Raw genomic sequence first — 25,026 nt, 5'->3', positions numbered from 1 at the left:
CACTGAAATCACAACATCTTTTTTAAAAACTATTCTTGCAATATCTATATTTACAAGCCTAATAATCACAAACCAAAATGTCAAAATGTGGAGTCTATGTATAAAATTAGCAGCTTATTTCATATTCCAAATTATTCCAGAATATAAAGAACAAAGAAAATAGCATTACGCTATGATAACCATCTGCTGGTTTAGCATGTATGTAGCAAATTTCTATACCTCAATTATTTGAAGTTAGTGAATATCACAATAAGAATTTATTATGTATATATGTATATACATATATATATATATATATATATATATTTTTTTTTTTTTCCTTTTCCATTCTGAACATTTAGCTGCATCTAAAGAGTAACTGTAATATTATACAAAATATACTAAAATATAAATTAGCAGGTAACTATAATACTTTAGAAATTTTAACTTTAAGTTATTACTTCTGACAAATAATTACTTGCATGAATATAATCCTAAATGCAATTGTAAAAGTTGTCTGATTTTCATAAATTAATTTCATGGATGGGAAATCAATTTAGTGGTTGGATAACAGAAAGTAAAGGTGCATGGTGCTGCACCAAAAGTTAGTTACCACCAACACCTTTTGTTTTATTTAAAAAAAAAAAAAAAAAAAAAAAAAAAAAAAAAAAAAAAAAAAAAAAAAAAAGTGCTGGTACTTTTTCTCTGGAAGCATGAAAAATATTGAAAATTAAGAGTATGAAAAGAAAATTAAAATTATTTACTGATATTTTACTTTATAGTGTGCTAGAGTGTTTGGAATAAGATTAACAAATTAAGTATATAGCACACAGTTTATTATGTACAAGTATATAAAATATATATGATAAATTTCATTAAATAACTAAGCTTATTTGCATACTGTGCTGCAGATAATTACTTAAATGCACCACCACATCTGTATCTATATGCATGTTAATAAGTGTTGCATGCTCCACCAATTCCCCCCCCCCCACTTTCAAAAAAAAAAAAAAAAAAAACTAGTTGATACATTAACACATTCAAGGGTCAGTTAATTAAAAGTTCAATTTGAATAATTGAGAGATCACTGTCATAAAAGATGGAAAAGTTCACAAGTAAATGCAAGTATGTATAAATATTTTTATAGGATTGATGCAGAGGAAATATTTCCGCATATCTGGCTAGAGCAGTGTTACTTAAATTTGTTCAGTGGAATCCTAGGATTCTGCCAAAACTTTTAGGGATTCTTCAAGCAAAACTGTGTATGTGTGTGTGTGGTCTCTACTATTGCTAGGGGAGGTGTTACTCAGCAGTGAAGGTATTAATACTATTATTTCTTGAATTTATTTACCAATATGAGTAAACAGAATAAGTTAATTTCTTTTTTAAAATGACAAATATTAAGTTAAGGGGATAATAAATCCCGTATTATTTTACAGTCGGATATGGCTGTAAAATAACACGGGATTTATTATCCCCTTAACTTAATTTATGTCGTCGGAAAAAATAGCCTCTTGGCTCTTTATCGTAATGACAAATATTAGTTGAAATGCTATTCACACTGCCAAAAAGCATACACTATCAACAAGTGATCTAAATATGAATGTAACTGCTGTAGAAGGAATGCACCCTGCCCTCCCCTTTAAGATTGATTTAAACATGAAAGCTTATATTTATCTTTAAGAATTGTGCATTTGGTGAGTGAATATTTTTATTAAACTAATTTATTTCTACAGCACTTATGTTATTTTATTATTTATAATATTATGTATTATATGTTTTCTTGATAACTTTCCTTTCCAGTGATTTTTGATGAAAATATGTAGGGGATTTTATTAAAAAAAAAAAGTAAGATTTTCTGCACTCTCTTTTTGAGAATGAACTAGATTTTTCATTTAGAGAGTGGTGAATGAATGGAATGGGTTACCATAGTCTATTGTGAATGCTTTGTCAATCAAGGAGAGGTATGATGGATGTTGTGTGGATAACGTGGGTCTCCCACAATGAGTTTCTGTATCCCATGGATGTTTTCATGCAATAACAAAAATTTTTTGCAACTGTAGAAAAATGTACAGTAATTATGCAGTGTGTGTTTGTTTTAAAATGTGATGTTGCTTATACAAACTATATCAGATATATGAAGACTTTGATAGTATTATTTTATTTTTCACGTAAAATTTCTGAACATTTAATTGACTGACACAGATAAAAAAAAAAAGTTAATTTGCATATATGGTTTTGTGTATAATCATAGTCTTTAGCATTTAGTATTTCTATGAACTGACACTGATAATGTGCAGAATACAGGTAATTTTACTATTTTTAAGTGTGTCTATAGGCCAAATGTTGTCCGCATGGTTAGCCTAGTGGCTTTGCGCTTCACAACCATATGACTGGGAAAGGAGTGTCCCAGGTTCGATTCCTGGCGAAGACGTGAGGAATTTCCTCAGCCATAGCCAAGTTAGCCGGTCTTGGGTATGGGAAGTAGAGTTTTTTCCTGCCAGTTTATCTGGTGTTTTTCATCCCACAATCAGGCAAACCAGCCCTGTGAACATACGCTACTACAGTCAAAAATATATCCTCCCAGCGGCAGGTCGGTTGGGAGTGGTACTAACAAGGTCGCATCTAAGTAACACGTAGACCCTGCACAGGAAGCGGGAATAACACGTAGTGGAAGAAGATAGGCCAAATGTTAAAGGTCCCCCCCCCCCCCAACTGGTTGACCGAGTTAGCATACTAATCTCTAACCAACAGGCTACTGGTTCAAATCCCATTGTTGGTATGGATGTTTGTGAATGTTCTTAGGTGGCAGATGAATTTCATTGTCCAGTATGAGGTCACCAATCCATTCACTGGACCTGAAGTGGCTTAAAAAAGTTACATTTTAGTCTCTAGAGCAGTTTTTCTTGATTCCATAAAAAATGCACACACACATATATATAAAATAAAATAAATTACAAAAAAAATCTTAACCCATGGTACTAATGTACTATAGTTACAAAGCTAGGTCTTTGCATACTTTGGATAAAGGATTGCAAAAAGGGATATTATTGTGTGTATTGCTATGTATCCATAAAATTCAACTTGTTTTATATATATACATGTATGTATGACCTCCACTCATGAAAGTAAACCTATAGTAGTACCTTAGTATTGTGGGATTGCTGTGGATTTTTTCTACTTTTATATGTAAAATTTTTCAAACATATTTTTATTCATTTTATACATAATCCAGAATTATGTATAAAATTCAATCCCGCAGTGTTGGTTGGGGCAGATATGTTAACCACTTGGCCAACCAAGTCAGTATCTTAGTTGTGAAGATATTTCACATACAAACTTTCACATAAAAACAATGATATAATTTCTTGCCAAGTGTAACTGATTATATCACTCCAATCCAACCATACAGAAATAAAGGATTTTTTTAACAAAAAGACAAAAACTGGAACTTTTTTTTTGCCTACATATATGCAAAATCATGATGGAAAGAGCAACACTGAGAGAAACATGTCTGTAAATATATAATATTTACACGGTATTACAATGTTGTTTGTTAAGAAGTATAATATTGATTGCAATGTGAAGATTTTAAAATACCTTATATATAATTTAGAAACAAAAATGTGTGCAGTTATAAAGTTAAATATATGTCTTGTGTATAAAATTGTTTTTATTTATTTAATTTTTTTTAGTCCAGTTAGCATTTATACAAAGCTAAACCTTATAAAATTAGATCTTATTTCAGGTTTTAACATGTTTTTTCATATTATATTTTGTATTCCAATACTTCCAAATTGCATGTATTTAAATAAGAATGTTAAAAGAGGTATATAACTTCAAAATTTTGTTTCGTGTCACAGTCATTACTTGGATGTGTGAAAATGTTGAATAATACTATGAGAGAGGAAGAAATGTAATATGAGTAATGCAAGTAAATGATATCCATCCAAGTACATAGTATTTGTAATAACAATACAAAGCCTCAAATCCTGACACCCAAAAACTAGAGTTGCCTAAAAATGCAGCATTCTTTAAAAATATTTTGCTCTAAAATAAAGATGAATCATACTACAATTTCATCACTGGTTGCTGGGAAGACTAAGGATTCAATCACAATTCGTAAGGATTGCAGTTTTTTATCCACCATCACATTCTGTTATGTCACCTTTCAAGACAATATAACAAGTAGTATGATAGTCCATCACAATTCAAGTTTCACTGCTAGAATTGTATCAACAATGGTACCACAGTAAAGAAAAAAAAAAGTATACAAAAGCAGTGGAGGAACAAGAGGGAATTAAGAGATACTAATAAGTACCTCAGGCAGCATGTCAAGGAAGGGACCTGACATGAGGATGTGTCTATAAATGAGGTAGCCACCTTGCCTCTGACCGGAGAGAATGATTGTGCAATTCTGACTTGGAGGAGGGGAGATGTGAAAGTTGAAAAATACCACAAGCTAGGTAATTATGATAAGCTAAGGAGGTAACATAAAGTACCATACTGATATGAAAAGCTGCAAGGTAAACAACACAGCACTGCATGGAAAATCAAGAAGTCTGAAGGAAACAAGATAGGAGGATAAATTTTAAGAGTTAAATGGATGAGTAAAATCAACAGGTATATAAAGAAATTACTATGCAGTAAATATTGGAATCAGTTTAATGAGCAGGTCTAAAGTGATATAAAGCAGAGACTAGGAGAATGATAGCCAGGGTAAGGAAGGCTAAGTCCTTCTTTACCATGACTGTCATTCTTCTAGGAAGAATATCCTTAGTGAATACAGATGGTAGAAAAATGAAGAACAAAATTAGCATTATTATTATTAACATCCGACACCTCCATGGAGTCAGAGACTCACTTTACCATATGTAGGTTTCACTGATAATAAAGTTTCAGATACCATGAAAGGTCTAGATAAAAGAGTAGAGGTGGATGAGCTAGGGATGCTAGAGGATATTACAAGAGTTTAATGCAAGTATAACAATGGGAGTAGATACAATATCAGCATGAGTATCAAGAAAGAGAGGAAAGAGAATTAATATTGTGCCTGGCCTTGTATTTGAGTCTTAGAGCAGAGTCTCCATCTTGGAATGAAGACAAGATGGTTCTACTACTAATCTCTGGAGTGATAATTAAAATACTGGAGAGGGGTATGCACTTAGGATGTGTATCCAGCAAACAGGCTGATGAGAGATGATCCTCCATAGAAAAGAGCACAACTCTGTTAACAATAATTCTATTATTTTAATAGAATCTACAAGCATTTTATGATAAAGTGATATATGAGTTGAATAAAGATATTGTAGCATTATTGGATGTTTTAAAGATATTTGACAGAATATCACACAAAAGGTTGTTATATAAACTAAAATAGATGAGGATGAAAAATACACGTGGGTATGGTCAAGCAGATGTAGACAGGTATTAGAAATTAATGGAAAGAAAGAGTTGAATAGGATAGAGAATGATCAGTGGTAGCATAGAGTTCTGTCCTTGAATCCCTGCTGTTAAATTTGGATATTAATGAAAACAGGGATGGTCTAGAAGGAGATATCAATTGTTTTTAATGATGCTAAGTTGGGAGGGATAATATAAGGAATCTGGCACAACAGCAAATGATAATGGGCATCACTTTAATGCTGCCAAATGCAAGGTTATACATTTTGGAATACTGAGTACAATACTGATGGAAATTAGCTATAAGAAGATGATGCATCTAGACAGATAGGAGTGATAACAGACAGGGGAAATGAAATATGTGCCATATTGCCAAAGTCATTACAACAATAACTTATAGGGATAAGGAAGTTTATCTTCTATATAAGTCATTTCTGGACTTCTGTGCACAGATATGGTAACCTAGATTCTGTTGGGATAAGTAAACGGCTGAAATTACTTAGAATGCATAACCAATACATCATCAGGAATGTAGGATGTTTATTATGTGAACAGACTGAATTAATGTGGGCTGAGCTTAAAGTTTGATAAACAAAAGGGGGGGGGTAATAACAAATGTACACGTCAGTATGAGAAGGAATTTCTGTAGCATATATCATACAGGAGAAAGTTTTCAATCCATGGTAGATAAGGAAAGAAGGAGAGGAGAGTCACCTATGAATGCTGCATCAGAATATGGCATGAGGTATATATATATATATTGTTCATGGCATATGGTGAGCAAAATGAAATGGGCTGCAAGTAGGAGTGGCGAGTGTTTTTTTTTTTTTTTGCGTTGGATGAAAATAAGATGAGATGTGATAGGTATTGTGTTAGAGGATTCTCCTGCAGTGAGACTATGAACTCTGTGACAGTGTCAGATGAACAAGAAGAATGTTAATGAATCAAATACTTCATTCTGCAAAGTGGAAATGTACAGCAAATAGTTCACTTTTCAATATTTTTCTTTAATTTTTGTTTGCTAAAATATATACTAGTTGAAATTCCAGAAAAGTTGAAAATGCAGAAAATCCTATCCTCCGAGAAATCTGGATTTAAAACTCTGTATCTAAATTACTTTCCACAATATGATATTTTCTCATCAACAGTGGGAGAATATAATATATAAATTAAATTAACTAGACATCATACTGCTATGTTACTTTGCTGACTTCAGTAAGTAAGAACAGGAATTCCAAAAAAAGGTATATACAGGATGTTTATTACAGCTTTTTACCCCACTTAACCATTGCTAAAAAAAGTATTTACAGTACTATACTTGTTTATTTTTATATGCTGACACTACTTGCAAAATTTCATGAGGCAGATTATAACATTATGATTATATACATGAGCACCTCTATGGATTCACAGAGGGAGGGTCCTTTGCAGATCATAGGATATCTACATCATATCACAATGTTCACTGGCAGCTTATTCTATTCACTCACTGCATGCCAAGAGAAGAAACTAGACCTCACATATTTCCTAACCACACTCTTACTCAGCTTCTAGAGATGAACTTGAGCACCCCACCCAATGCACCTGTGATCAGCTGTAAAATTTCTCAAGTATACAGCTTGTATATTTCTATCATTTGTCAAAATCTGTCAAATTTTGAAGACCGCATTTCCTCAGTGTGTTCTCACATTAGCAATTCCAGATATAGCCAGATATCATCTTGATTACCTGCTGCTGGGTCTTGTCCACTGTCATTTCACCTTCACAGAAGCTGGCTGTATACAGCTTGTATATTTCTATCATTTGTCAAAATTTGAAGACCACATTTCTTCAGTGTGTTCTCACATTAGCAATTCCAGATATAGCCAGATATCTTGGTTACCTGCTGCTGGATCTTGTCCACTGTCATTTCACTTTCACAGAAGCCAGATGACCATATCTGCACAGAGTAACCCATATGTGGTCTTATCAAAGCCCTGGAAAGTGGAAAAATAACTTCCTTCTCTCTCTAAGTTTGGGCATTCTCTTCAACATTGCAGTTTATTTTATTTATTTATTCGTATGGAGTTACCTCCCTTTTCTCCCCTGTCCCTATTGGGGCAAGTTGCGCTTCCCTCATGGGGGGGGGTAAGTATTTATGACTGTAGATCCGTGTGTGTGTTCACAGGATCTGTGAACACACACACCAGTTTGTGTGTTTGCAGGATGAAAAACCCCAGATAAACTGGTGGAAAAAACCCTGCTGTCCACGTCCAAGACCAACTAACTTGGCTATGGCTGAAACATTGCAGTTATGCAATATTATGACTTAACCATCTTAGTAATATAACCTCTAAACTTGAACTTGGTGTCTGCTATAAACTCTAGGTTTCTAGCTTCATCAACAAATATATGAGTTGGAGCATATGTACAAACATATAAAATTTACTATTATGTCAAGAATATGCTGATGAGATCACACATGGCCTGTTGTTAACAAATTTGGTCACTTGGTTTACATTGTGATGAAGAAACTCTGGAAAGAGAGTGGAAACCCAAGTAACTGAGACAATATTAGGACTATGGAATATTGGTTATGGTATAGAAGCTGAGGAAATGTAAATCAGAGTTTAGTAGATAGACAGGAAATGTTATATGTCCAAAACATAAAAGTCAGTGAGGAGATATTACGGATTAATCTGTAAGGAATAATATATAGTGCTAGGTGGGGAGGGGGAGAATAATGAGAGGCCATACCAGGAAGTTGTATAAAGGTATGGTAAAGAAGGAAGAGAGTCTCCGTAGCTCAGTTGGTATAGACGAGGCCCTTTAGTTGGAAAGACCGGGTTCAATTCCCATCAGTGATGTAAAGAATGATGGCATGAAGAATGATTTATCTGGTCTCTTTTGACGAAAGGTGAGTTAGTCAGTCTCATATAGAGGTAGAGTTTTTTTTTCAACCGGAAACTCAGTTTTTTTTTGTCCCCCAGAACAGGCAAATCGGCCCTGTGAACACACACACACACCGATTACAGTCATGAATACTGCCCTTAGGGGATGCGGCAAGGAGTGATGAACTGGCCACATTAAATTTGTCGTAAATCCCTCATTAGGAGACTCTACCCGTTTCTAAGGGATGGATGAGATCAATCAAAGGAGGATGAAAAGAGCAGATATTATTCATCATTAAAGTATACTGTGAATGACTTTAATGTTCACTATGATAGATATAATGCTGGTTGAGTGTGATCCCTAGCAATGCATTTGTGGATTCAGTGGATGTCTATTATTAGCAGTAATAATTATCTCATTGTGAAATGCTTTTACTTCTGTATGTGCATATATAATATGATTCGTGAACTTTACATGTCACAGTCTAATAGACAAACTGAAGCTTGGGTGAATGTCTTGTTTGGCATTGAAATATCTCCATATACTGTAAAATCTTTCTCTCAGTTTTACAGCAGTACATTCTCTGACTTCAGGAGATCTGAAAGACAATTTAATATGACATAACATACTTTTGAGATTATGAATTAAGAGAAAGATGTTGGAATTAAGTTAGTATTATCTACTCCTACTACAAAGATATTCATCTATGTAGTAGGAGTAGATCAACAAAAAAGATGAGATAGATACATTGAGTGAGATCGCGTTGTTGAATAGTGCGATAGAAAGAGCAAAACAGCAGCTAGAGTGCATGAACAAAAGTAGACTGAATGAACCAACCAATAATAAAAGGTATGACAGGAAAAATAGACGTATGAATGTGAACATGAACAAAATGAAGGATAGAGTGCTGTATGGAGACTCGTTAGTACGAGGTGTGTTAGTAGAGGATTTGACAAAATCGTACCAACCTGGTGCGACCATAAAGGACGTAACTGCGTCTATTAGAGAGCAAAAGGAAAGGGTGAAAGAAATGATTGTTGTGGCAGGTACGAATGATTTGAAAGGAGATAAAATGGAAATGATAGAAGACCTGAATGAATTGTTTGAGGTAGCAAAAGAAAAGAGTGAGAGAGTTAGAATGATTAGTCTTTTGCCACGGTATGACAGTGAAATGTTTAAAAGGAGGGCTATAATTGCAAATGACTTTATGCGTGGGTTATGTATGACGAGTGGTGTGGAATTTGTGGATGTGTGGAGTGAGTTTGATGGGCGAAAGGATCTATATAAGATGGATGGCTTGCATTTGAATGGTTACGGTGTAAGAAGACTTGAGAAAGTGTTGCTGAATGTAGTGGACGTGCAAATTCAGGGAAACTAGATTTGTTAGGGGGGGTGGGTAGAGATACAGTCCTTATGGAGGCAGTTGAATGTAAGAATGAATATAATATGCCAGAGCAAATAAGGACAACAAATCAGAGTGGGATAGTTAATATAAGGCATCAAGGTAGGGTTGGGACTAATGGGGGTCTTAAATTCATGTACACTAATACTAGGAGTATTAGGAACAAGAAGGAAGAGTTTTTGGCCATGGTTGGCACTTCCAGACCACAGGTTATAGGTATTAGTGAAACATGGCTGACTGTAGATGATATAACTAGTGGGATTGAATGTGATGGGTATAGTGTGTTCAGGAATGACAGAGAGAATAAAATGGGGGGAGGAGTATTGTTGATGATAGCTGATGAGCTCCAGCCAAGGAGAATAGAAGTTGAATTGCAGGATAGAGAAAAGAGCACATTTGAGGCCATTTGGTGTGAGATTGTGGCTAGCAGAACTAAATATACAATTGGGTGCTGCTATAGACCAGGTGATGGAAAAGATGGTGGTGACAGTATGCACAAGCAAATAGAAGAAATGGGTGGAAGGAGGGTGATTATTATGGGAGATTTCAACTATGGTCGCATTGATTGGAGTGAGGAGAGGACACATGGGAGGAAGGAACTGGATTTTATGCGGTTATTAAGGGATAACTATCTGCGACAGCATGTAATGGAAAATACTAGGGGTCAGAGAGTGCTTGACCTAGTAATTACATCTGAGGATTTGGCTGTAACAAATATGACCACATTGCCACCAATCGGTGAGAGTGATCATAGGGTCTTGACTTGGGAGGTGGCTAAAGGTGTAGAATTTTCAATTAAGACAGGGTACATGTGGAATTATCGGGCTGGAAAGTATGACAAGCTTAGGAGTTTGATTGGTTCAGTGCCATGGCATGTACAACTGCAAGGACTAGAAGTTGATAGTGCATGGGAGGTAGTTAAGAAGTGCTTGCATGAAGCAATGGCTGACTGTATACCTAGAGTCCGAATAATAAATCAAGTAGGGGTTAAATGGATGAATAACACCATTAAGCTTGAGTTGCAAAAAAAGAAACAACTATGGAGGGAATTTAAGGAGAAGGGTGACCGGCAGGCACATGAACGGTATAAAGTGCAGGCCAGAAGGGTGACGAGTGTGGTAAGAAAAGCAAAAAAGGATTACGAAAGAACATTGGCCATGCAGGCTAAAGAGAATCCTAAACAGTTTTTTAGATATGTAGCAAGTAAAAGGAAAAATGTACATGGCAGATTGATTTTAAAGAATGCCGATGGTAGGGAGGTAACTGAATCAGTTGAGATAGTTGAGTTACTGAGTGAGCACTTTGCAAAAGTATATCATCAAGGTGGTGACATTGCAGAAACGAATAAACCAGTAGATTATACGGGAATTGTGGTTAATGAAGTGGAGGTGAGTAGTCTATTGCATAACCTCAATGTCAATACATCTGTGGGATTGGATGGTATACCAGCTCGTGTTGCACGAGAAGCAGCTAAAGAATTGTCAGTACCCTTGACCATTTTGTTTAATTTGAGTCTCGGGTCTGGGTTAGTCCCGAGTGGGTGGAAAGAGGGGAAAATAGTTCCACTGCATAAAGGTGGTTCCAAGACTGCTGTTGTAAATTACCGACCGATTAGCATATCAGGAATCATTGTAAAGGTCTTAGAGAAAATAGTCAAAAGGAAAATACAAGATTGGATTGAAGAAAATGGGATACTGTATCGGGGACAGCATGGTTTTGTGAAGGGTAGATCATGCCTCAGTAACTTGCTCACGTATTATAACACAGTGACGGCTGAACTGGATAAGAGTAATGGGTTTACGGTGATTCTACTGGACCTTGCCAAGGCCTTTGACAGGATTCCACATGGAATTCTAATCAGTAAATTGCAGCATATGGGAATGGACATAGGGTTGGTGAGATGGATAGGAGGGTGGTTGACGGAGAGATATCAGAGAGTGGTTTACTCGGGAGTAGAGTCCACAAGACGGCCTGTGACTAGTGGTGTGCCACAAGGATCTGTTCTTGGACCAATGCTGTTTAATTTGTTCATAAATGATATAGGAAATGATCTGAGAGGAACAGTTCATTTGTTTGCGGATGATGCGAAGTTGGGTAGGGCAATAGTGAATGCAGATGACGTCAAAATTTTGCAGGATGATTTGGATAGATTGGAGGTCTGGGCTAAGGAGAATGGATGTCAGTTTAATGTGGCAAAATGTAAGGTTATGCATTTTGGGGTGAAAAGATTGGAGGCAGTTTACTGCATTGGTGGAACCCTGCTCCAGGAAATTGATGAGGCACGAGATTTAGGAGTGTTGGTGGATAGGGAATTGAAATTTAGGGGACACATTGCAAAAGTGACCAAAACAGCTCATCAAATCACTTGGTTGCTGAAGAATACGTTGACAAGCAGAGACAAGCAGGTTATTGTTCCTCTCTATCGAGCCTTGATAAGACCCCATCTAGACTACTGTGCTCAGATTTGGTCACCTAGGTTTCTTCTTGATGGGGAGGATGTGGAGAGGATCCAGAGGCGAGTGACCAAGATGATAGCAGGTCTGTGGAATGAACCGTATGAGAACAGGTTGAGGATTTGTGGGTTGCAAAAATTGGTTGATAGGCGGAGGAGGGGAGATATGATTGAGACATTCAAATTACTGAAGGGTTTCTATAAAATTAATTCAGAAGATATTTTTGAGAACAGGGCTGGTTGTGGGAGGACTAGGGGACATCCATGGAAACTGGGAAAAAGTGTGGTTAGTAAAGGTGTTAGAGCTGGGTTCTTTACTTTTAGAGTAGTGAATGAGTGGAATGCGCTCCCTGAGTCTGTAGTGGATGCTGTGACAGTGAATGAGTTTAAGGCGAGGTATGATAGATACTGTATGAATGTCAGGTAGTTGTGATGAATATGATTTGGGGCCTCCCTCGATGAGTCTAATGACTCCCTGGAGTTGCCCGTAATAATAGTAATAATAATCTATGTTTCAAATCTTCTGAAATTTTTCAGATTATGGCACATAAGATTTGCCAATCAGAATGATGCATGCCACAATGCATAATACACTGTGGCAAGAATGGAAGGCAGAGTGATAACCTGTATCATATTTTTTATGTTTATCTTTCAACTCTAATTACATGTTACATGATGACAACCTTCTGCAAATGGTATTGAAACTACATAGTAGCAGTGAAAATAAATAGGTACTGTAATTATTTAATTAGTGTTTGTTATGTGGCCTAAAAACTGGAAACCCCAAGGTATAATAAATTTAGTGTAGTAATATGTTAACCCACATGAAAGTCTACATCACTCACATATACAGACAAGATAACATTAATCTTAAAAAAAACTCCAAGCTATTCAGTATTTGAAAAAAAAAAAAATGTATGCTGTTGAAAACTAGAATATTTCAAACAGTTTAATTTGAAATGAAAATATGGGATCAATTTGGAATTAAATTTTCAAAAAGTAAGAAGTGGAACTGTTAGAATAAGGATTCATATGAGAAAGTAATTACTGTGCTTGTTTATAAATAAATAAATATGTATAGAAAATGTAGTAGCTCTGAAAGGTGGTCTTGATTATTGTGGGTGAATGCTGAGTGAAGGAAGAATGCTTAGAGAGAGAGAGAGAAATGGAGATACTGAGGAGGGACAACATGAAGACTGGGGTTGAGGAGTATGAAATAAGAAATGAGGAGACTTGACAGGTTAACTATTGCAAGGAAAACAAGATAAGAAAGTAGAGAGAGAGAATATAAAAGGAAGGCAGGAAAGTGGAAGAAAAATTTGGTTTGGTTTATTTGGATTTATGGCTGAAGCAACTCAGGCTACGGGGCCAGTATTAATGTCTGCTAATTGAGTGTGTTCTAATGGTCAGTTTGCCTGTTTTGTGGGATGAAAAATTTTTTTCTGGGAGGGGAAAGCCTTGCTACCTCTATACAAGATTGGTTAAACACCGTTGGTTCAAGAGCTCTCAAAAAAGGTTCTTCACATTCTAGATGGGATTTGGACCCAATGGGAGAAAAAAGCAAGCATGGAAAGGGGGGAGGGTAGAATATAAAAGCAAGGGAGAGAGATAAGATGAAGGTAAGAGAGTGGGAGAAAAAGAGAAGCATGGAGGAAGGGGAGAGAGAGAGAGAGAGATAGACAGACAGAGAGAGGGTTGCCACTGAGGGAGGAATGAATGAAGCTGTGAGGAGTGAGATATAGGGAGATTCAATAATTCACACTGTGAATCAGTGACTTAGCAATGAAGCAGTGTGAAAATGTGGATGAGTGATGTTCATAGCTGATATGAATGACCTGACAGGTAGCGTGAACTGGGTAGCAAAATCAATGTTAGACTGTGAAGAAGTGTGTGTGTGTGAGAGAGAGAGAGAGAAGATTGTGAGAAGAGATAATGTGGAGGTGGAGAAAAGAGCATCAATAATGAATGACATGACAGCAAATACGTGTAAGAAGAGAGGTCTGGAATAAATGGATGCTCACAGTGCATCTGATGATAGAAGAGAGCTATGGACATGGGGTTATGTCTGAATATGGAGGGACATGGGCCTTTCCAAATGGCCATGTCCCTCCATATTCTCTGGGCAAGCAAGAGTATTAGGACAGGGGAAACTAGAGTTTCTAGGATGGAAGGCAGCAGGGATGGTCTCGTGTGGAGATAATGGCTTGGAAGATGGGAGGGTATATTGCAGAGCTGAGAAGATTCTAGGGAGAGTAATAATGAATAAAATAATATTTTCCCCATTATTACTCCATGGAAGAAAGAAATGAGTTTGTGGCAGTGATAGATTCAGCTTGTCCAAAGATTATTTTTATAGTGAAACATGGTTAACAGAAGATGATGTCCTGACAGAAAAAGAATGAGTACAGAATGTTTTTTTTTTTTTTTTTTTTTAATGAAGAGAAACCTGTGGGAAATCTCTTGTAAGAAGAAAAAATTAACTAACTACATTAAAAGTCATTTAATAAAACACTTAGTATATAAATATTTTGGGTTTGCATATTGCAAACAATTAGTATTGTAAAGAAACACAATGGAAAATTCAAATAACAAATTGAAATTGCCAGCATGATATAATGCTGGTTATTTTTTTATATGCAACTGCATGTATGCTATGTTGTCCACTTGATGATAACAATTTCTCAGATTTTTGCACAGATAATTCATCACTGAGGTTAATGTTAGGACAATGCTGAAGAAGTCCAGCACTTTCTTTGAAAAGTCATTTAAATTTGAAGATATTTCTATGCAGCAACTTTGTCTTCTAAAGAATCCTGTGGAGAGTGTCAATCCCATGGTTCAAAAATTATGATGTTTAATCAACTGAATATAAGACTGGTGTTCTGAAAAAGTTTTTCAACTGATTAGCTAGTTGGTCCAAAACATGAGAAGATGCAAATACATGAAATTTGATAAACACCAGCAACAAGAGAGAAATTTTGTTGCTGTCTGGTAGTAGGTATATCTGACAGATATGTTTGTATGTGGAAATAAGTTGAAGTTTCTAACAAACAATAGACCCACATCCTGAAGTGTGCTAAATATCTCAGATAGAATCATGTGAAGTTGGAGACGGGGAGTTGTAGAGTACCCTCCCTTGATGAGCCCTTGGACTCCTTGGAGGCATCAGGTAATAATAATTATAATAATTTCTTTTTCTAGAATTTGGAGAGAGCTAACTGATGATTTTCTTGTTGATTTTTGGATTGCAGCCATTATGAGCACAAGTTTGATTGCTGAATTTCTTGTTTAAGTTTTTGAAGAACGAATTACACAATCGACATTAATGATTTAAGTACTCTATATTTTTGAGAAGTTTGGTGCAGATATTTGATGCATGTAATATCCAGAAAAGATTGGTTTATAGTGCTAATGTACAGAGAGAGAGGTCTCACCTGAGCTGAACTTCTAATAAGGATAAAATTCTATTTCATTCTTTATCAAGGGTAAATTTGATTCTGGGATGTAAATCATAATTTTCTGCACAAAAATCTCAGTGAAGATGTTATTCTTCAATGTAATGACAAAAAAAGCACCATCACTTTGGATCAAAAGTGATGGTACTTGACAACATTTAAACCTTGGACAAACTAGCTGATCAAGTGAAACATATATCTCAGAACACCAGCCTTATATTTAATTGATTAAACACCATTCTGCACAGCCTGGGACTGACAATAGTTACAAGATTCTTTGCAATGATACAAAGTTTCTGCACAAAATATCTTCAAATCTGAATAACTTTTCAAAGAAAGTACTGAGGTTCTACTTCATCCTTACCTTAACAATGGACTATCTATGTCCAAATTCTAGGAGACTGTTATCAGCAAGTATATTATTATTTTTTTTTTTTTAGGATCCTAATAGTGTTACAGTTTACAACATAGCATACATACAAATGCATATAAAAAGATAACCCAATTATAGCATGCAGTTTCAATTGGGTTGTTATATGAATTTTCCATTGTACTTCTTTAGAGTGCCTGATGGTGTGCAATAAACAAAGTGAAAATCTTTAAAATCTATTTTATTAAATAATTTTTATTGGGGTTAGGGTTTTTTCCCCTCTTATAAATAGAATATTTCAGCAGACAGAGAGGATAAACTTGGTGATAGGATGTTATTGATGATATATGAAGAGTTGTATCCTCTTAGTGTAGAGATAACCAGAAGGGAAATGGTACTGATAGCTTTGTGAATATATGGTGACAGATGGCAGGAAACAGAGGATGATGAATGGCAGTCTTAAGGCAAATTATTTTGACAAGTGAATAACAAGTAAGCATTATGGGGCATTTTAGTCATAGCAACATAAATTAGGCAGCCAAAGATTACAGTAAAAAAATAAATGAATTTCTGGAATTCTTGAGGGATGTCTTAGGCAGCATGTTGTAGAAGGAACATGAAGATCAAGAGTTTGGATTTGGTCAGAAACAGAACACTGACTGGGTGGTGAGGATGAACATACATGCAGAAGTATCAAGGAGAAAGGAATTTATGTGGAATTAATTATAAGACAGTTCATTATAACAGACTTAGAAAAACTAGCTTAGGGTAGCTATGATAGAAAAAAAATGAAGGGAGATAAATCAATAGTGAATGTGAGCTAGTTAAGAAATATTTTTAGTGGCAATTTTTGAGTGCATACTTCAAGTGAAAAAAGTGGAGTAAAGTAGATGAGGGAAATTCAACAGGAATTACAGATGAAAAAAGATGTTTCAGAAAAAGTATAAAGAGAGAGGTAGAGAGCAGAAGCAGGAATATAAAGCTCATGCTATGAAAGTGACTAGTAAAATAAGGAAGGCAAAACTGGAATATGAGAAAGAGTGACTAGCACTGCAATGCTTGGATTGCAGTCTCTCTCTCTTCACATAACAGAAGAGTTTCAGTGAGTTCTTTTGTTATGTGGCCAGTAGGAAGACAAATGTTGTGGATGAAAAACTTATGCAATGAAGATGGTGGTTGAGTGACTAATACATATGACAGAGTAGAGAAGTATAGCTGTTTATTGATCACATTATACAGCCTTTCAATTTCATCCTAGTAAAGTAGGTTTTATTCTGAGAGAGAGAGAGAGGAGGATAGTATGTTTTTTAGAGGTACATGACAACAGTGGTGCACCCAGGGAGGGGGCCAAAGGGCCCTGCCCCCCCCCCCCCCCAAAAAAAAGAAAAAACACTAGAAAAATTTCCAAAAATCTTTTCCTAATTAAAATTCATTTTTTTAAATTTATGTTGTGTCGTGTCTTCTATTTCTATACTACTTATGAATTAGCGGCCACATAAGGTGGGAATACCCTATAGCTCTTGGGAATCCTGGTCGCTGTGAAAGCAAGGCGAACGAAGTAGTGCTCTTGCGGATCGAGTGCTACTTCGTTTGCTCAAGCCGGGCCAGAGGAGATCGTGGATATCATGTATTGGCAATCACTGCAGATGCTCAGTCATAGGTCGTATACATTCTCATGTGCATTTTCAAATCGTCTACTCAACTCCCCCCCCCCCTGAAGATTAAATCTTGAGTGCTCGGCCCCCCTCCAAGATTAAATCCTGAGAGCGCTACTGCATGACAAGGATGTATTTCAAATATTAACTACTCTAAATATGTTGGCAGTGGGACTGGATGAGATTTTGGCATGGGTTTCGAGGGAGTGTGGTGTGGAATGGATAGTGCCACTGCATAAGGGTGGTGGTAAAAGGGCAATGGCAAATTATAAACCAGTCTGATTTCTTCTGTAATGTTAAGATTTTGGAGAATTAGAGTTCGGCTCATACATAGGATTGAGTAGCTGATTGAGTATATTATTTATGAAGGTCAGCATGGATTTGTGAAGAGGCATGCTCTTGTTTAAAGTGGCTTGTTGTCCTTTAAAATAAAATAACAGAGGTAGGTGATGAGGAAAGGATATGCTGCATTTTTATGGATTTTGCAATGGTGTTTTACAGGATGCCACATGATAAGTTGATATTTAAATTAAGACACATGGGTTTAGATATCAGTTTAGTGGATTTGAACTAGACAGCCAACTGGGAATTGGTCTAGTAGATAGATATTATAGAGCTGTGTATATATAGGGATGCAGTAAGGAGAAGGAAGATTATAAGTGGGATTCCACAGAGCTCAATACTTGGTTCTTTACTGTTCATCCTTTGTTCAGTTGTCTGCAGATAATACAAAACTGGGGGAAAAGTTATTAGTAATAGTACCAATGTTGTGGCTCTTCAGAAAGATGTGAATAAGCTGAAAAGCTGGGTGAATGAATGGGATGTTGACTGAATACAACTAAACTTAAGGTTTTTAAACGGAGGGGGAGGATACACTGCTGGAGCCTATACTGGAGGAAGCAAGGAATCTTGGGATAATGGTAGATAGAAATTTAAAGTTCAGGGGACATATTGCAAAGGTAGTGGAGGCAATTCAGAGGATTACTGCAATAATAGAAATGTTGACTACAAGGAATAAGAAGATGGTGGTTCTGTTTTATAAATCCCTGTTCAGGCCAGATCTGGATTACTGTGTTCAGGTCAGTGGGCAAGGAGATGAAGTAATTTTAGAGAGGGTACAAAGGTGAAAAACAAAAATGTTATCAGGATTGCAGACAGTCTGATAGAATGTAATCTGTAGCATTTTGCAGATAGAAGATGGAGTGTAATGACAGACATTTAAACTGGCTGTCAAGAAGTATTTATTGGGAAGATTTTTCATATGGTAGAAGAAAGACAAGAGCCATTACTGGAAACTGCAAAAGAAAGTGGCAAGATGAAGTCCCCCCCCCCCCCCTCAAGGTGGAAGCATGAAACTTACAATCTATTAATCATATGAAACTGCTGGAAGAATTAAATTAAAAAAAAGTTTTCTACTGAAATTTTTTTTCTATTTCAGAATAGAAAAAAAAAAGAGTAAATACTGCATTTTGTAGTATTTACTATGTTGTAATAGTGTACACTACTGTCTTCTGAAAATAAGGTTCAGAAGACAGTAGTGTACACTATTACAACATAGTAAATACTACAAAATGCAGAAAGAAAAAAAAAGTTACTAATAAAGGTGCAGACAGTGAATGAGTTTAAGGAGTGGTATGTGGTTTGTGTTGTATAAGGTAGACTTTTCTATGATGAATCTTGTGACTTTATAGAGATTGTGTATTATTATTACAATAATAAATGATATGCATAGTAAAATACAAATAAAATAAAACTTCTCCAATATATAATTTTTGTTGGGCAGTTTAACAATGACAGTGTTGTGGATCTTTACTAAGAAATGGCAATAAACCTAAAATTCAAAGTCATAAAGCAAGACATATTATGAAAGCACAAAAATGAATTATAGACAATGAATTCCAAAAGTTACGAGTTTAGGGGAGGGGAAGGAATAACATAGACATCCCAATCCATTCACAGGCATGAAACTTACAAACTATTAATGATATGAAGCTGCTGGAAGAATTAAATTAAAAAAATTTTTCTACTGAGGAAATAAGGTTCAGAAGACAGTGGTGTACATTATTACAATCTACTTAAATACTACAAAATGCAGAAAGGAAAAAAGTTACTAATAAAGTTAGTATCAAATATAAAAAATACAAAGAAGAAAAATTTGTATTTTAGATTGAATAACTCAAGCTGCTTAGTATATGGAAGGCCAATTTACTGAATAGTTAAGGATGCATAATATTCAGTTCTGTTTGGTATACAGCAAAATTACTCCAAAAATATGTATAATGGAAAGTGATTATCTAAGTACATCCATTTTTAAATCCACCTCAGGATCCCCATAATTCCCATCTTCATATTTTCTAAATAATTGTATTTCATAAGAAAAGCAAATATTACATTTAAAATAAAAAAGCAAGCATTCTGAATTTTAGAAGCTTCATTACATAAGATCATATCAGAATGATGAACGAAAAAAAAAAAAAAACTAATGCACCACCTGAAATTTTGTTCGTCACATAGCTTTAACTTTGAGTTTAAACTATTTTTATTATTCCATAGTTATAAAAATTATCTGTTTTGTATCTTTTGATCAGAAAAAGTGTATTTTGGTGTGAATAAGGGAATACGTAGTATAATTATTTAATACTATATTTTCTGCTGTATTTGTGACAGATTTCCACTTAAATGATTTTGTACATCACTACATACACACACACAAACACAAAAGTAAAAAAGGAAAAAAAAAGGGGTCAGTATTGGCTGCAAATGAATAACATGATAGCAAATTAAAACCATAATTTGTGACAGATAAAACCATCTGCCTGAAATAATCAATTAAACTACAAAGCATATTGTGTGATAGCTCTGTATAGTCTCTAGAAGCACAAAATTCAATACCATGCAATAAAACTTACAGCATGATATCAAATTTAATATTTATAATTAAAAGAAAAATAATATTGGATATTTTGAACTCCTATTTTTATAAATGAAGACCTAATTCTCTCTCTTTGTGATACTGCAAATAAGAAACTATACTTCTCATTTATAGATAAGTGGCACTGATTATTATGTATTTCACATATCCTAATAACTGAACATTTTATATTTCATGCAGAAAATTTTTTTTTGCATTAGTTATCCTAACTGTTTTTGTGCGACTAAATTATCATCTTAATTTTGATGAAGTATTTCATTTTTTTTCCTAGATGCTCCATATACAGTTTTGTTTTTAACTTTTTCTTTTAGAAATCACTGATGTTTTATTCAACTATCAACTGTCAGCTTTCATTATTATTATTATTTTTTTATTTTATTTTAGTATTTCATTATATAAATAGAAGCTCTAAGGCGAAATAGAAATACAACCATCTCAATTGTAAGTTAGAATTATAAAAACTTAATTCTACAATTAACAGTATATGAATTACCAATTAAATGATAAAAAAATTATATAAAGCTGAAGACATTAAATAAATATATATATATATATATATATATATATCACTTTTTTTAGATGGTAAATGTAATAGGGAAATATCCTCCTTGTATGAGGATATTTCTTAAAATAATTTTTCCTTTATTAGACTACTGGTTAAAAAAAAACATGCTTTTAGAAAAGCAGTGCTGATATATATATATTCCTATTTTCCTAAAGATATGGAATGTTAACATTTAAACTATTTATGTAATGCAATTAGCAATTTGTAACATTATTTAAGTTACACAGGATTATTGGCATAAATACAGGTAAAAAAAAAAGGATTCCATTCTCTGTTATCAAAAGTGAGCACATGATTCAGTTCAGTGAGAGATCTTTAGATGAACTGAAATGTTATGACTTTCAGATATATGCCATTTATACATTAAAATATTATCTCTTATTAGCACTTATAAAGTGAGATAAAAAATATCAAGTTTTGTGTAGACAGATCTGGAAAAAAACTATTTGTAACTAATTTGGGAAGTTGAAATTAAATAAAAAACCTTTTCTAATCTGAAAAATCAGAAAAAAGTTGCAATTTAGAAAGAAGAATTTACATGATACAGAATACAGAGTCCTCGGAAAATCAACAATATTTGATGCATTCTACATATACACATATGCAAAAAAAAAAAAAAACCTACATGTAAAAGTAGACATGCAATGCCATTTGTACACACACAGAACAAAAAACAGGTTTAACATATACAAGGTTAAAGGACAAATGTGAGGAAATGTGATAGGGATGAGCAAAGTACACTTTTTTTATGGATGGCCCCTTACTATAATTATGTTTCTTAATTTCTTTAGTTCATAATATACATTAATAGAAATCTATGAATCTGGGAAGGGGGGAAATGAGTATTGCACATCAACAAGTTACCCATATTAAGAATGGAGTGAAATAAAACTTTATATATGTGTGTGTGTGTGTGTATATATATATATATATATATACACACACACACACGTGTGTATATACAGATATGTATACTGGGTGTGTATGTGTGTGTGTATATATATACACATACACATGCACACATATACATACTCATGATTTTTATTTATTTATTGTTTTATTTTATTTTATTTATTAATTTTATTATTATTATTTTTTTTTTTTTTTTTTGTCTGGCTAAATTCTCAGTCTAGGAAGACAAAATTACAAAATTTGCCACTTTCTAAGATTAATAACATCAACCAAGGAAGGGACAATTGAAGAAAATTTTTTTGAAACTCTTCACAGAGATTGGTTGTGATTAAAATCAGAAACCTACAGATCCAATACAGTCATAAAACATGAGAATCTGCTCCATAGTATACATATACAACTGAATGTCAAGTGGATGAGACAGAAGCAGTAAACTTGACACCAACAGAATCAACTCAGGCAGTTATTTCAGTTGCTTTAGTTTCTTCACACCACATGTAGCACAGAGAACCCATAACCTGTTGTCACAAAAGTGTTCCAGGATAAAGCAGCCCAACCATACTTGCACAAATTGTTCAGATGCTAGTTTCATGAATTTTAGTAGGCTCACTTAGTAGGTGGTAGCCCTGTGTTAATGGGCAGGTTGATGATGGAGACGAGGAACTGACAGGCGTTAGGCTTGTGGTTGTCGTGGGAGATGGGGTTGGAGATTGGTGCACTGAAGGTTGGGGAAGCCTCTCCATCAGAGGTGCAGTCTCAGATAACACTTGTGCATCATTTTCACTCACTGTGGGTGTCACCTGAGGAGTGTACTGGGTTGCAATATTGTTGTGCACTGAGTCTTTCAAGTTCATGTTCATGTTTCTAGGGTTTGGGGGGTGTTTCTCATATGGATAGTCACTGGGGGAAGGTGTTTTTACATCCTCATCTATGTAGCTAATGTCCGACAGGGGCCTTGGCCCAGGATGACTACGAGAAGTACGTAAACTATGCAAGCTGTGTAAGCTATGGACACTACGCCTTTCCTCCATATCTTCCAATGTGCTCTTAAAGGCCCTGACTACTCGCAGCTGTGAAAAGAAAGGAAGAAAACACACTGTAAGGAAAGAAGTGGTAGACATAGTTCAGATTAACATGGGTTAGTCAAGTAACAATTCACGTTTTGCTTACTGATTTAAATATATCTCCAAAACACTACCTAACAGTGACATTCCTTACTACATACTAAAACACACTTCCAATTAAAAAAAAAATTTTTTTTTTATTGACAAACATCCAAAAGATGACTGCCAAGCTTGCAGTGGGCAATTAAACCAAACACTTCTGAACCTTAAAACTACAACAATGATATTTTTGAAATTGTTACCAATTTATTGATATAAAGGAAGTCACCATCAGGTGGTTGTCATCAACTACTGCTTTTAAATTCTTTCCTCACATGCAGAACCAAAAAAGGGATTGCCATTTATTCTGGCAAAAGAAGAGAGTGTACTTCAATATGCAATATATATATATGTGTGTGTGTGTGTGTGTGTGTGTGTGTGTTTGTATATATATATATATATATGTGCACGCACGCACGCACACACACACACAGTTAACACCAATAATAGAGCCAACATGCTTATATAAAATATGAAGGAAAATAATGGATTGGAGGAGAAGAAAACAAAAATAAGAGAGCAGGAATGAAAAATAAGAATGAAATGTAGACATAAAAATGTAATGGTGAGAAGTTGGAGTGCAGCAGGCTAATTTAGTCTTAGTTATTTACTTATTTTTAACTTGTATAATTATACACACACATACACTAATTACATTTAAAACAGGTATTACCATGGTATACAGCAAAACAGGGATGGAAGGGGAAAAAGAGTAATATTTTGTAGTTAACAGTTCTCTTATTTTCTATACAGCAGTAATACAAAGATTGTATACTCTTAAGTAGACTTAATATTGCTACTCAGTTAAAATTATGCAGCTTAGTGAAAAACAATAACAATATATATATATATATATATAATAAATAACATTACAACTATGAATATCATAAATTTCTTACTACAGTAAGGGTGAAAATTAAGTTCAAGCTTAAGAAATCCAAAAGGGTAAAATCCCTTCTCTATACATATTAGTGTAAAAAGGCGTTTTGTAATACTGTTTAAAGAAATACTAAGTACACTCTTAGGAGTTTACCTCTTGAGTTAATCACTCCTCAGGAGTTCTAATAATTTCAATTTTTAGGTAAATGCTTTTAAATAAGAAAACAATAAATCACACATTACTCAGTCACTGAACAGCAATTTAGTATCAGCTAATATAACAAACTAGTGATCTCAGCCCTTTCTTCATTTCCTTTCCTCTAAAATGTTATGGAAATTACCACCATATTGGAGTAATAAGATGTGTCATTTATAGTATCACCTCCAAGCATTGATCGCGTCAACAAGGCTATCTCAGACAGTATAATTTTACATTTAATGCAGTTAATATTCAAGAGATTGTACATGCAGAAAAGATGGAAAACATATCAATGGTCATAAAATTATTAAAAGTGCAAATTACCCTGAACCCTCATTTACAACTCATCAAACTTTTTCATTTTAATAAACTAATGATCTCGGATTGATCCCATATCTTCTGAATGAGAGTGAGAAGTGCAAGAGTGCCACAACAAGTAGTTTTGATTCTATTTAAATTAATATAATTTCTTTCTCACTGACTTACTTCAACAAAAACAATAATTAAAAAACTGCAAAAAAAAAAAAGTCTTGTAACCACATGCAATGTTTAACCATTGAACTTCATTCGCAGAAAGAATACTTTTAGCAAATCAGAATGAAATATTCATTATATTCATTATATCCAACTTTTTTTTTTCTCCATAGACATAGACTTAAAATTTCGTTTAGTAAGTCCCATCATAGTAGATTCATACTGGAAGATTACACCAAAATCGAGATGCTCCCCAACAGTACAAAGAAAATATGCTGGCATTCTATCATGCACAGACTACATACACCAGTGTGT

General features: G+C 34.6%; 1 protein-coding gene across 10 annotated transcripts in view; it reads right to left on the bottom strand.

Annotated features, from left to right (window-relative positions):
- Positions 1-25,026, bottom strand: part of PMCA (plasma membrane calcium-transporting ATPase 3) — a 1,392,263-nt gene that overhangs the window by 140,186 nt on the left and 1,227,051 nt on the right. For 8 of the 10 annotated variants that reach the window (XM_090412026.1, XM_090412017.1, XM_090412035.1 and 5 more), the window contains one exon: positions 22,213-23,066. The exons of the other annotated variants lie outside the window; for them this stretch is intronic. In XM_090412026.1, coding sequence (XP_090268152.1) covers positions 22,572-23,066 — 495 coding nt within the window. In that variant the 3' untranslated portion in view covers positions 22,213-22,571. Of the gene's footprint in view, positions 1-22,212; positions 23,067-25,026 lie in introns of those variants that run through there. 10 annotated transcript variants of the gene reach the window in all.

This window comes from Typopeltis vanoorti, chromosome 2, assembly GCF_054136105.1.
Source record: "Typopeltis vanoorti isolate ZY-2024b chromosome 2, IOZ_Tvanoo_1.0, whole genome shotgun sequence".
NCBI lineage: Eukaryota > Metazoa > Arthropoda > Arachnida > Uropygi > Thelyphonidae > Typopeltis > Typopeltis vanoorti.
The sequence above is the reverse complement of the archived record's forward strand: the minus strand, read 5'-3'. Positions and strand labels throughout refer to the sequence as shown.